Source organism: Thunnus maccoyii, chromosome 21 (genome assembly GCF_910596095.1).
Source record: "Thunnus maccoyii chromosome 21, fThuMac1.1, whole genome shotgun sequence".
In the NCBI taxonomy this organism is placed as follows: Eukaryota; Metazoa; Chordata; class Actinopteri; order Scombriformes; family Scombridae; genus Thunnus; species Thunnus maccoyii.
The window spans coordinates 13,967,168-13,981,490 of NC_056553.1; the positions used below are offsets into that span (position 1 = coordinate 13,967,168).

General features: G+C 40.3%; 1 protein-coding gene across 16 annotated transcripts in view; it reads right to left on the reverse strand.

The window, feature by feature from the left end:
• The window catches only part of eya1 (EYA transcriptional coactivator and phosphatase 1), a 61,990-nt gene that overhangs the window by 17,533 nt on the left and 30,134 nt on the right, over positions 1-14,323 (reverse strand). For 4 of the 16 annotated variants that reach the window (XM_042400046.1, XM_042400047.1, XM_042400048.1 and 1 more), the window contains 10 exons: positions 13,615-13,742; positions 12,788-12,853; positions 11,243-11,320; positions 9,164-9,230; positions 8,640-8,785; positions 7,606-7,743; positions 3,255-3,337; positions 2,493-2,679; positions 1,621-1,763; positions 806-889 (listed from right to left, as the gene is read on the reverse strand). In XM_042400046.1, coding sequence (XP_042255980.1) covers positions 806-889; positions 1,621-1,763; positions 2,493-2,679; positions 3,255-3,337; positions 7,606-7,743; positions 8,640-8,785; positions 9,164-9,230; positions 11,243-11,320; positions 12,788-12,853; positions 13,615-13,738 — 1,116 coding nt within the window. In that variant the 5' untranslated portion in view covers positions 13,739-13,742. Of the gene's footprint in view, positions 1-805; positions 890-1,620; positions 1,764-2,492; positions 2,680-3,254; positions 3,338-7,605; positions 7,744-8,639; positions 8,786-9,163; positions 9,231-9,445; positions 9,521-11,242; positions 11,321-12,787; positions 12,854-13,614; positions 13,743-14,323 lie in introns of those variants that run through there. The other 12 variants (XM_042400055.1, XM_042400054.1, XM_042400052.1 and 9 more) reach the window with 12 other exon arrangements.

Genomic DNA, 14,323 nt, shown 5'->3' on the forward strand with positions numbered 1-14,323 from the left:
TGCCAAGATTAATTTTAATTCATGTATACTATATCTAAATGGGAAAAAAGTGAGTGAATGATGCACTTTGAAAGCTATATAGAACCTATGACCTCAACAAAGCCATGAGAATAGGATTCTGCTTTATTTCCCAAATTGTTTGTTTTGAAAGTTTAAATTTAGAGAAGCAATTTACATGGAACAACAAGCAAAGCCTAGAAAAGTAAACTCTTCATCTTATGAGCATACACAGGGACATGGGATAGAAAACGACCTTTCAGTATAATAATATCTGTTTGTTAAGATTTATATATACATATGTATATATAATTAAGGCAGGTTTAAGAGAAGCTCTGTGTTCTAGTTTGAGTTTTGACTGAACTACATTTGGTAGACTCAGTCTCCTGCCAGGGTCTCCAGGGAGATCCTTGCCTGAAAAGGATGGATTGAGAAGCACTTAATTAAACTAACAATGTGGCATTTCTGAAGGAGAAAGGAACACTTAAGATGTGTCAATAGACATCCAGAGTGCAACTGTTGTGAGCCCCTACAGCCGAGCCCCATCCAGCCATGCATAGCTCCAACAGCTGCAAAGAGCAGTCAAATACTTGCCAAGCCTCATTGGACCTATTAAAAAAAGAAACAATTATCTGTACATTGAGTTCTGCTCTATCTTCTCACTATGGACTTAAGGCACAGTGTAATCTATACTCCGCTCAATTGCAACCCCCCCCCCCCTCTGATTCTCTCTTTTTTTTTGCCTTTTAATATTTATGTGTTTCGCTGATAAAGTGCACCGCTACTGCCACAGTCTGATGTCACTCACCCGTCCATATCTGTTGGCATAAGAACCCGTGAGCAAGGAATGGAAAACGATGATTGTTTCATCCAGGTCCCAGATGAAAACTCGCTGGAGAGATGGGGGTGGAGGGGGAAGAAAGAAACAAAGAAAAACAGAGAGAAAAGAGGCAAAATCAATGGTGCACTCTGTAGGGCTGCAAGGTGATCCTCCTGGTCAATAGGCCAGGAGCGTGTATTTATGCGCCACAGGGACCAGAATCCATTTGCTTGAGTTGGTCACCGCAACACTCCTCCCATCACTCCACCACATGCTTTCCACTCCTTGCCCTTTACATTAGAGTAATCAATAGTGACAAACTAATTAACTAGATATGTTAACATGCCATGATGTCAGCACTATAATAGGTGCTATTAAGCTTGTTGAAATTCATATCATATTAATGAAGAGTCCTATGAATTATCACAAGTATATTTTGACATATAGTCACTATTGAAGTGTTTCAAGGCTTATGGTGCAATTGTATCAGTTAGTCACAGCTAGTGTCCAGTCATTAATTACCAGAATATATATATTATTTACTTCAGTGATGACTTACTTAATCACATTCCTTATTTATTTATGATGTATACATGAGAACCTTATATAAGATATGTGTTTCATGATGTCATATATTCCATAATGCATCAATAATGCACTTTTAAATAAGGAATCAAATGTTTAAGAATTAATGCCCATCAAGTGTTAAACCTGGTGTGGCAGCCATATAGTAAGTGGATTAGTGTCCATGTGCCTCAGACAGGGCGAGGCTGTCTGTCGCCAAGGTAGCGGGCTCACCCTACCTCAAGGTCGGAGTCGGGCGGCGGTGATGGGTTGTTGTTCCTTCTTCCCCGGCCACGTGACTTTCCATCTGAGGCCCGGCGCAATCGATCCGAATCTGAATCTTTAATGGGGGTTGATGGACTGTGGATGGTACTGTACTCTGCTGAAGGGAAGGAAAGAAGGAAGAAGGAGCGTATAAAAAAGAGTGTATCGAAGATGAGCTATTATTTGCTTTTAGCAAGGAAGTTTGAATGATCATTTGTCTTGATGCAGGACAGGCAGCTTCCTGGGACATTTTTAGTGATTATGCAATCCTACAGGTAACAAACATATCATAAATCAGTGGAGGAGCACATACTAAAAGCTCTTTGATTTAATAAACAAGAGATAACAGAGGAGATATCAATTTAAAGTAGTAAAGATGTCATTGTATCTAAACTAAATGACTCTGTATGAAATTATGTTTGGTTAAAGCCTGTTGTCTTTTCTGTTGATTGATGACTATTTGAAATGTATTCATTGCACAACATTTCAGCAAGTTACAAAAGATATAATCAGTGTACGAATGCCAGATGATGCATTAATGTCACAAGACATTACAGAAAATTCTTGATCTGATTTTAGTCTCAACTTGTCCTTCTTGCCACATTGCAGTACACTGGATCTGTTGGCTGAATAGATTTTCCACTTATATTGTGCATTTGGGTTAGGAATAGCAAGGATTTTTGGCATTAACTCATGGTCATATAAAGAGAAACCTCCATTATGTGAGAAGGAGGGGGTTCAGTGTCTCGCTTGTTGATTTTAAAAAGAAACATGGCTGAAACCAGGATCAAACTCCTGATATTCATGTTACACATGGAAACCCTGCTACCTGTCATATGATTCATACCTGCAGGGTTTTCTGTGAGGGCCTGGCTGGTGATGCCAGCAGGTGGCTCCTGGAGGGTGTAGGTGGTGGTGGTGGAGGGCGTGCTGGGACTGGTGTTGTTACTTGTCATGTAGGGTGAAGTGTAGGGTGAGCTGTTGTAATACTGAGCATACTGGCCCTGTCCAAAGGTTGGATAACTGGGGTACTCCTGTGGAGAGAAAGACACAGGGAAATGGTGAAAAGGTAGTTTACATTCGGGTAAAGATAAGGCAAGTAGAGAAAAAAAACGAGATATAGATAAAAGATAGGTGCATAGTGGTGAAAGAGGGAAGATTTCGATCAAAATGGTGGAGGCAATGAGAGACAAAAGGTAGCAGAGTTGAAGAAGAGAAGTATGAGGTTTGGCAGAGTAATGTGAGATATGCCCTTCACCAGTGTTGCTACTTTACAGTGCAGATTCCAAAACATAAATGCAAACACATGTCTGTTCTGTCCTACATCTGGACAACGATCTGTCTTGTTTTTTTTTTCTTCTCCCTTTCCTCTGTGGCATAATACATGTGTTGGAGGAGGTACAGTAGATAATCCTGCATACAAAGCTTTTGACATCCTGAGTGATTTATGTTTGAATGTGTCACGGATGAAATGTAACATATTGAGTATGCATGTTTCTTAAAGATTTCCAGGTTGAGAAGAAGTCTGTGATTCAAACGAACATAAACTGATCACTGTACACTGACACAACTTCATAGAAATAGAGGGAAAAGATAGAAATCCAATTACCTGTTGTGCGGTATTGAAACCAGTTGAGTTTGTCAGGGAGTTGTTTCCTGCATACAATCCTGACGTTGTCGTGAAAGTACCACCTTGAGGGAAAAGTAAAAGAATTTTGAGTTATGTATACAAAATAGTATGTCAGAAAACATTATAAATTCTGCTGTGACAGAATTGAAATGACTCATTGTTAATAGAAAAGAAAAGATTAGCCTTTTGTGAAACAACTATTTGAGGTGGTGAACAGAGGGAGGCCTGAGGGAGAGTTCCCAACAGTGGCCTTATCTTTCTCCTTTTCCTCCCTTATCAGTGATTGGATCAGGCTTGATGAGTGACAGGAGGGGGGGCAGAGGAGGGTGAGGGGCGGACTGAACCTGCTTCCAAAGCCGTCCAAGCCCGCACAATGTGAGGAACACAAGAGACTGTTGTGTGCAAGCTACTGAAGGGTGGCGTGGGGTGAAAGGAGGGGGCGTGGGGGGAGGGAATGGTGGATGCAGTGGGATGGAGCAGGGTCAGTGCAGTGAGAGATATATACGGAAGGGGAAGGTCTGGGTGAGTTACACTGGGGGGGTTGCCTGAATGAATATGTATGTTCCTCTTTTCACTTTCTCAAAGGATGGTCCTCCTGGGTAATTAAATAATTCAAGGGGGTTGATAGCATCTAATGGCTTAATAATATACATGACATGAGTTATAGAGGAGAAGAGAAGCGGCTGCCCCTGAGGCCATGACTTCTCTCTTCAGTCACAGTCCACCTGTACTGTCATGTCAGGAAAGAGAGCAGCAGGAGGAGCAGCAGCTTGAAGGGGATCACAGACTGGCAGAGACAGGCAGATTAAGTTTGGAGGGTGGAGAGCTAAAAAAATGTTGTTGTGTGTGATTTGTATGTGTATTAAAGCTAAAATTATCCCATTATTTTGCTATTTTTTAAGATCACAATTATTCATTAATCTTACAGAAAAAAATGTTTTTTCTTGTGCTTTGAGATTTTTAATTGACAGAAATCTTTTCTTGTATGTTGTACTCCGTAAACCTACTGAAAACATCATTACAAATCTTCTAAAAATCAACAAATCAAAATATCTAAAAGCTAAACATTTTTAAACTGAACTCAGAAATATGTAATAATGGCATCACAGCATACAATATAGAAAAATAATATGTAGACATATTCCACAAGCAGGTTTCCTTTTGAGTGGAAATTCTCTTGTCTGTCATACAAAGGCAAATCGCTTCTTTATACATCCGCAGGGGACATTAATGAGCGCAACTATTGCATTCTTTAAAGCAGCTTCTTCACTTATCACTGCAGTGATCCTCCCATAGCCCAAAAAAATATCCCATAGCTTCAGTGAAAACGAAGGGGGAGATAAATTTACTGTTCCTAAATGGGGGCGTAATTACACCTTTGTTCCCAGAGACAAACAGAGGGAGTTCCTTTCATCCTCTGGTCATTGGCCCCATTAGGAGGGCCCTCCCACACCGTGACAAACATGAAGCAGCTTTCAGAAAAGGGGGAAAGATCAGGGAAGTGGGGGCAAGAAGGTTGTGTATGGAGGAAAGCACGGAAGAGAGACGAAGTAGTTCACTGTTTAGCCTTGTCTGTTCACTAAGTACCCAGCACAGTGGCTAAAGAAGAGAAACAAATTCCTCCCGAGCTCCAAAGATTACCAGGATCCACTAATTATTTGTGCAGTTTCTCACTCTCTGCTTCCAGCAATCACACACACAGCAGATTTTTACCTTGTTTTTCATCCTGGCCTCTACTGGTTATTTTCCTTCAGAACTGTTCTTTCTTTGTTGGTTTGTTTGATATTTCAAGGCTGCGAGGGGAATTTTAAAACTTTTGTGTTCTCCGCAGAAAGTTCAAAATCAAGTGAAAGTCTGACAGAACAATAAGACAGAGACAAGGAAGAGTAAGGCTACAAAGGACAACAAATTAGCCTAATGCACAGTTCAAACAGTCATAAAAGCTCTCATTGGCAGGGTTTGAGGGTTGCTCTGTGGAGAACAAGGAGCCACATAAAAGCCGAGGGGACCCCTGCTAGTCCAGTGAGAATGGACCCATGCTGTTGGGAGTGGTGGTGCTGGTTATGGTTGGGGGAGAAAGAGGGGGTCTTGTGGTTCCCCCGGGGGGGCCATGTTTTCTCTCCCTCCCCCTGTCCTGCTCCAGTTAGTTCACTCACTCAAGACCAGACATCGTCCCTCCCTCCTCTCCTCCTTCCCTCCTGCCTTCTGGCTCCACACATTGGAAGTCCATTTGCTTTGCTTGATCAGTCGCCTTGCCATGGGCTATGTCTATCATCAGTGCACAATATTTGTAGCAGAAGTTTGTATGCCCCACTTGGGAATAGGCTATCAAGTCCAGATGGGCTCTCCTTTTAAAAAGGCAACCGAGGCTTCAGCTTCTTCAGCTTGCACTGCCACTGGGACAGAGAGCTTGAATCCAATTATTCACCTAATTAGCATCTGCTCAATCCCACCATCAGCACAATCTCAGTATCTTTGCACACCTCTGATGTTTAAGGCTTTTTCTGACAATCCATGAGATGCACTATATAAACCGCCACATGGGATTGCAGAACTGTGGCACACACAAATGCCTTTGTCCCCTTTACGATTTGGTGCCACGACTTTAGCACCCACACAAAGCTCCATGACATCAGGCATGAAAGCAAGGAGCAAAAACATTAATTTAATCGTACTCTGTCCTGACAGCTGGCCACAGGCTGGTGGCAGGGACACCGACAGAGAGGAGGAGTATCAGATGTGGAAAAAGAGTCTTTGGTTGGGACACCCAGGCCTGAGGCACCTCGCCCAGGCAGATCAATAGGCCAGAGAGAGTAATGATGATGGTACGGCTGAGGGCCAGAGCCACAGTTAGAGTAAGAGGCCAAAATAGTGGTCAATCTGTCATCTAACATGGCTGTCAATTACTAACGCACTTAACGTTACGTGTGGCATCCGATAGCCAGAGATAGCAGGAGAGAGTGAGGGAGAGACAGAGATAGACAGAGGGAAAGAAAAAGACAGTGTAAGAGCATAATACTTAGAAGATGAATGGGCACATAATACTGTCATCGTGAGTTAAACCACTAAGGGCAGGATAGCAGCTTGTGCATTCTGCCTCACATGCTCCGTCTCTTGTTCCCTTTCTTCCTCTCTCTCTCTCTCTCTCTCTGCCTTTCCTTTTTCAGGCTCTTGGCTGCGCGCTGCAAAACTCCGGCTGTGGCCGACTGTATTTGGTTAAGAGGCGTGGAAAAGAGGCTTCCCCGCGCCACATCTGCTGCTGAGCTGGCATTATTTATTGTGAGATGCTCTGGAGGCTTTTCAACAACATGTGGAGATGTTTCTACTGTCACACATTAGATATTACAGGACAGAAGACAAAGACTATGCTAGTAGTTAGTTAAATGTCCTTGCCTACTGCAGGTGGAACTGAGACTTTTTCAACTAATACTAAAGAGAGAGTAAAAGAAACAGTACATGACAGCAGGCCTGATCTACACTTAAACTGAATGAATGACTGGAAAGAAAGAGCAAAAGAGGGGGAGTGCAGGGGACAACAACTCATCTTTATCGGTTTCAAGGCCATAAATCTCTACAGTCTTAGCTCTTAAACAAATACAAATATGATCACAGGGAGAAAAAAAACAAAGGCTGAGGAGCGGGGAGCGACATGGCTGGTGCCTCCTAAGTGCCTGCCATTTTTCCATCTGTGTTGATTCTTTTAAGAGGAGAAGGAAGCAGCCGTCGTGGCCGCACATAACGACTGCTGAGATGCAACCATCTTCTAGGGTGAGGGCAATCAAGGGCCGTGTTGTGAATCAGTCTGGCTCTGCATGCTATTAAATCAGGGACAGAGACATATTTCTCTAATATTTTGTAAAAAGAGTAGAATAATTGGACAAGCAGAGGGAACACGTGGCAGCGACACTGTAATTAGACAGACATATGAGGAAGTCAAAGGAGAATATGTGATATTGGCGAAATAATGTAAAGAGAGGACAGAGTGGATGAGTACTGAGTTGACAATGTGGTGCAGCACAGGAATAGAAACAAAGCCAGAGACGGGTCTGAGTGAGAAGGAAAAAAACCCCAAACAAAACAGGAAAAAAAAACATTCCAGCAACCACATTTTTTAGATTGTTGGGGAATCAAAGTTAAAAAAAAACTCTGAAGAAAATTTCAGCTCATATATTTTGCTGTGAACATTTAACACTTGTCAGATCGGGCATACTGCCAGCTTGAAGAGAGAGTGATGGCATCTCAGGCTGAATTTGGATACCATACAGACACCCAGCATGACTTGTGAGCATGTACATAGAAAAAGATGAAAAATTCACAAAGATGTCCTCACCCTGCATCTGGTAGCTGTAGGGCGCCTGTCCTGTCTGCGGCGTGGTGAAGCCAGAGCTGTAGCTTAGGAAGCCCGTCTGTCCCGGGGATTGGGACTGGCTCAGACCCCCCTCTGTCTTTATGCCTGCCCACAATGGACCTAAATCAGTTAGTGACACCAGATCGGTTTGATGCACAGACAACAGTCAACACACAGGTTTAAATTACACTGGACACAGCAAAGGGACACATAGACAGGCTCTGTCACTTACCATAACAAACTAATCACAATGGACTACCGCTGATTATCTGTTTACTGATTTTTACTATTATTGGTTGTTTAGAAATATTATCTGTCACTGCCAGAGTTGTCTACTTGGATCTAAAACCAAAAACCCTGTTTAGACTATGATTGTTTGATTTAATTTTATCATCATCATCATTATTATTATTATCTAAGATCTGTCATCTGTGAAGCGTTGCACAAGTAATAAAACATTTTGCTTGTGTTTGTGAATTAAACTGGCCACTGCTTAGATTGAATCAGTCACGATGCAGTTTCTATGCAACGGTAGGTTACAGACTCCATTCAAATAAACAGTGTAAATTCCTCCTCATATTGAAGAGTCTTCTGGGCTCAAAACACTCCAGACTTTGGACAAATAAAGCCTACAGTGAGCCATGTACTCCATGCTTTTTCTTGCAATGCCAGAGGGAACCAGTTTTTGTTTTCAGATTCATATCACTAATCTGTCAGACCTATCTGAACAGCTTGACAAGCAAATTTGGTTTTATTGCATTGAAGGAGAATATGCAGGCACTAAACAACAACTCAGCATATCTGCTGCTGCTGCTTCACAGGAGGAATTGTGGGAACATAGTTTGTTATTAGCAAGGTCTTGGTGCTGACCTTCAGGAAGGAAAATTCCTTAGTTTTATTATTTAGTTGTACTTTTCTCATCTACTCATGCATGCATGCAAAGTAAAGACACAATATTAACAGGCACTTTTTAAAAAGACAAGAGGAGGTTAAGATTTGTGTTAGACAGATCTTACCATAGGCTGGAATGCCATAGGGCTGGCCAGGCTGGGGGTAGCTAGCATAAGCTGCGGCCTGCTGCATTCCTGTGGTGTACTGCGTCTGCCCATACGCAGCCATATTTTGGGATGAAGGGGTAGGAAGAATATGTGGATATGTTCTGCTATTTGAGAAAAGAAATAAAAGACAAAAGTGAGAAAGGAAGGCAGGAAGAAAGAGGGCCGCGTTTTACCCCCAAAACCATAACACAAACTTTGCTAACTGACAAATTCTTTGTGATTGTGCTACTTCATTTTAAACACTGAGCCAAGCTGTGAGGCAGATAGCATCGCGCAGCTCATATACATAGTGAAAGAACAATAAATGGCAAAGGAAATTTTTGCAAGATAATAATTACAACAGATTTCAGAGTACGCAAGCTGCAGACATCCAGGCAAACAAAGCCAGTCGAAACCTCTCGATCTAGCAGAAGGATCTAATTAAAGATCCAAATGAAGTTGGATGCTGCTTATTTTTTAAAGAAAAATAAAAGAAGCCTTACTTGGAAGGGTAAATCTGTGGAGAGAACTGGTGAGTTTGTCTTGGGCTGAAGCCACTGGTTCCAATAGCTGAGGAGAGTTAAAAAGAAAAGAGGCAAGCACATATTTAAACACTAAGAAATAAGGTAAATATTATCTTTTGCCAACAGAACTTCTGGATTCCGAGGAAAGAGTAATTACATTGCATTACTCTATTTATTTCGGTAACCTTATTTAAGGTTGAAAACCGGAGAGCAATAATGAAGTAAAATAATCAGGTAAGAACATCAGATTTTTCTGCTGACCTGCGTATCTCTGAGATACTTCCAAGCTGCTATGACGACCACTGGTGTAAACACACACAGGATGGTCTGAATCAGTCTCGGCCTGTGGCTTCAGTTGCCTTGGGCCTTTAAAGCCACAACCACATTGGAAGTGACATCACTGATTGCAGGTAATGAGTGCTACTGCATAATCATTCCTTCATTAAGTGAGCGACTATGTGGTTCCACAGTGATGTTAACTTGTGGAAGTTCAATCACATATATCTCACAGAAGTACGCTTGTTTTCGGCAGTAAGAATGAACTAATACACACTGACTTTTCCGACCACTAGTTTTAGTAAAGTAAAACCTCAAACAAACTCTTATTAGTATGAATATAAAAATTCATATTACAGTCACAAATGTTACCAGCAGACTTCATTTCCAAAACTGTAAATATCAATTTGGGGGAAAAAAGAAAAAAGAAATTCAACACAAGAGATCCAGTCTGTCAACTGCAAGACTTCAGTTACCAACTTGATACTTAACACTTGTGCCATATTAGTTTTAATTAAAACAATCATTGAAAAAAATATACATAATTTGCAAATTAATATCTAAATTTGAAGTAAAATACAACATATGTCGGTTTAAATTGTAACATTTTTAGTGTTTGATTAGTAATGTACGTTTGATAAAATTCACTGTTAGTTAAAAATCTGAACAATTCAGGCAATAATCAAAGTTCTCCAACATTACTTGCATTAACTGCGGCAGAGTGGCACAGTCTTGAAACATCTGTTTAATTGGTCGTGACATGTAAAATAAGGGATTTGGTTGCGGGGGAGTGCTAACTCTATGTAACTGTATGCTGTAACCCCTCACACACGTTATTAATATTGAACACTTTTCCCACATCAGCAGCAACTGCCACTGGACAAAACCTGCTCTTCTGAACGGAGCTTTGGGTTTCCCCGTGGAGGATATGGGGTATAAGATTACTAAATTTCATTAATATTGTCAGAGACAAAAAGTCATAGCAGCGATTTATGCGCTTCTAGAGTTAAAGTATCAAGTACTTAGTTAAACAGTTAAGGAAATACAGGAAAATTAGCAGCAAGATAATACCATGCACAGTTGGATGCAGTGATAGTAATACATGTTTATAGAAAATGTCAGACACTGGTGAGGGTGGGAAAAAATAACCTAAAAAATTATCACATTAGAGATTTATTTCTTTTACAATTCCTACAATGCTCATTATACTCTAAGGCCTTTTTGTTATTTAGTGAAGGCCCTGTGTATGTGTCTGTGTGATGTTCCCTTTCTGGGAGGAAGGTGTGAAAACCCTGCTTCTGACAGGGTGATAGGATAACAGCCCATGGAGAGTGAGTGCCACTGGGATGCCATGTCACTCCACTGGACAGACAAGCTTAGTGCATAACAGGTCATAATTCAGTCCTCACTGGCATGGGAACCGACAGAGTGAACACACACACACACACACACACACACAATACACATATGCAAGCAAGCACAGCATATAAATGTGCTGACAAAGGTAAGGTAGAGACTCTTGTTCTTAAACACACACACACACACACACACACACACACACACACACACACACACTATATCGGTGTTTTAGCTGCATGGACACTTCCTGGGGCCCAGCTTATCAGTCACCCATCTCTGGGCTCATCTCTCACTAATCAGTTCTGCAGCTGTGTATGTGTGTGTGTGTGTGTGTGTGTGTGTGTGTGTGTGTGTACTCATGTGTCTGGTCGCCTCTCACACAACTCTCCACATGAAAAACAGTCCTCCCTCCTCCCACCTCACCTGATCCTGAGAAGCTGTCTAGAGAGGTGTCTGCTACGGAGGTGGCGATTTCGCTGCTGCTCATTGGCTCGGTTTTAACTGCAAACAAAGAAGCCACATTGTCACGAAATGCACCAAATCAATGTCTGGAAAAAAAAATAAAAATAAAAAAAGATATGATTAATGTCTAACGACTCAAGGCTTTCACATTTTCACATTCAACAAATCATGTTTTGAAAAAACATCAAAAAGTTACTCAAGTAAAAACAGAACCGCCAGGGAGAAGGGAGTGGTCAAACAACTTTCCAACAATAATATCAGCAAATGTAAATGCACTATAATTATCAACTTTATATCTGTATGAGTTCATGTTTTTTTTAGATATTTTTATTTTATTATCATCTTTTATTCTTTTTGCTGGGATATACCTGATGGTCCAAGAGAGTTAGTTTTATCTTACATTTAGAAATGTGCTTGAGACCTTTTTCAATGCATTTTAACTAGTTTAAAAGAGCAATATAAATTTAACTTTTTGCAGTCTAATATTATCATTCACATACACTAATTAATATACCAGCTTATCCATAATTAAATGTAGTGTAAAATAAAAATCTTTTTATTTTATAGTCTAATGAATGTCTGAGGGCTGAAAGCGCATTAATAAATTGAGTACAAGTCAACAGTGTGCAGGATTTTCTGGTTCTTTTCACAGTTAGAGTTACAGATAAAAAAGAGCTCCGCAGGGATGTGCAAGTAAAATTGAAACATCAAGGAAAAGTATGGTGTATAAAATCTTTTTTAAGAGTGTAGCGAACGCTGTTTGACCTTGGCTCCATTATACAACTCAGTGATAGATCTGCAAAGACAATTTCACAGCTATCTGACAGCTCAGGAATCTTTGAAATCAATCCATTTCACTTCAGGCAGGCTGGAGGAATTTTTTTTTTCTTTTTTGGCAAAACAAATTGACAATGTGGGCAAGGAAGTCATGCTCAGTGGAATCCCTCATGGTTGAAGAAGCCATTTGCTGTCATGTTTTACATGTTTCTGCTATGCTCGTTCTGTGCGGAAACATATGTTGACAAGGGGCAATTCTTTTGAACAACACACCGATGAAAAAATACTGGTAAGGTGCATGCATAAAGTAGCGCACACTCAGGTCACAGAGCACACAATAACCACCATATTCAGGAAAAAGCATGAAATATCCACATTAAAACAAAATGCACAGTACTCTATTCTCTATGCAACTTCACAATCTGACCATTCATTAACAACGGACTCAAATCCATTCAGTGCCAAACCATGCTTAAAAAAGAATAACACAACAATTAAATACCAAAGAGTTTCTGAATGAAAGGCACAATAGTTGAAGCAATGTTAAAATTTTGCAGCAGATAAATTGCATCTTTTCAGAACTTTGAAAAAAAGGTACAAATTTATTTTCTTCTTTAAGCGAAGCAGGTGGTTCAAACTGCAAAGAGTTTCTCACTCTCTTTCTAAAAAGTAAAGTTGAAGAGAACACCAAGTATTGTCCTTTCATTGTGTCACCAAGAGAAGACAAACCTGCAGCGGACTGTGAGTTAGAACCTAACAACCAGTCTGCAGTGGTAAGCATTGTGATGTTATCACCTATGGAAAAGAAAGAATGGCAAAGGGACATATGACAGTCTGCACCATGTCTACGGGTCCTGTGTCATGAATGCGTACACACAACAAAAAAAAAAGCCCTGCGCTCAAAACACACACTAACCTGAAGATTTCATGACAGGCAGGATGTTTTGGTTTGTGACATGGGCATGGCTGCTTCACTAAACAAAGGCTCAGATTTACGCACAGGTGAATCACCTGAGTAAATAACTATGTACAGTAGAAACCTTATGCAAAACTCCATCATTTGCATGCTGTGGCCTTTGAATAATTACATGGTTACTTAAATAAACAGCTAATAGTCGCCGGGAAACAACCACTAGTAGCGCTCAATTGTAAAAGCTGCAAATGCTACGACATCAAACACACTGTAAGGTCCAAAATAATCTACATTCAAAAACTGAAAATATAATTTGTATATGCGCACTTTTCTATTGTTGCACTGGTTTCTGAACATTATATAACTGTAAATAGGCTATGTACTGTTAATTCACGTTAAAAAAATAATAACTACCTAAATTTTTGATGTAGTGACACATGCATTAGCCTTGCTGCTAATCAGGACCTATGTGACATTAAAAAAGTATAAACCCTACACAAACCTTCAATTCAGATTCATTCAAATCTTACTCTATCTCACATCGAATGTTACTACATAGTTCTTATCACCATTTTCAGCCTTTTTCTAATTCAGAGACAAAAACAGAGTGAACAACTAAAAAACAGCAGCACCGCACACATACCTTCAGTGCCATTGGGTGTCATGGAATTGTTATTGATGTGGGAGTTGTCGAGGTTGGGACCATTAGGAGATTCACTGCTTCCACTTACTCGGCTGTGAGGACTGGCTAGATCCTGCATTTCCATAGACCTAATGAGACACACACACACACACACACACACACACATGCAAACACACAAATGCACACACACACACACACACATACCAAATCAAATTACACATATCACTCTGGTTTCAGGAAAGACACGCAGCTTGATACACAATGCAGTGTACACGTTATGCATAATCCAGAAGTCCCAGTTTAGACAAGTAAATAACATCATAATGATACTGCGGAGTAAATAAAAGAATTATAGATGCTTTGTAAGATAAAAAAAATTTTCATCAAAATTACATTTGAAAAATACAATTCACCACAATTTTACTGGTAACATGATATTTACTATTAAATGTAAAATACTGAAAATTTAATGTGACAGCACATGATGAGTAAAAATTTTCCTTGTGAAAACTAAAAAGTACACAAGGGAAAATGTTACACACACACACACACTCTCTCTCTCTTTCTCTCTCTCTCTCTCTCTCACACACATATGCACAAAGAAAAACTGTGTGGAATTTGAAGCTATGAATAGTAAACATTTTGACAAGATAACTTCCGATTTCTCTTATTACAACAATCTCACTACGAGTCAATGCTTTAAATGAAC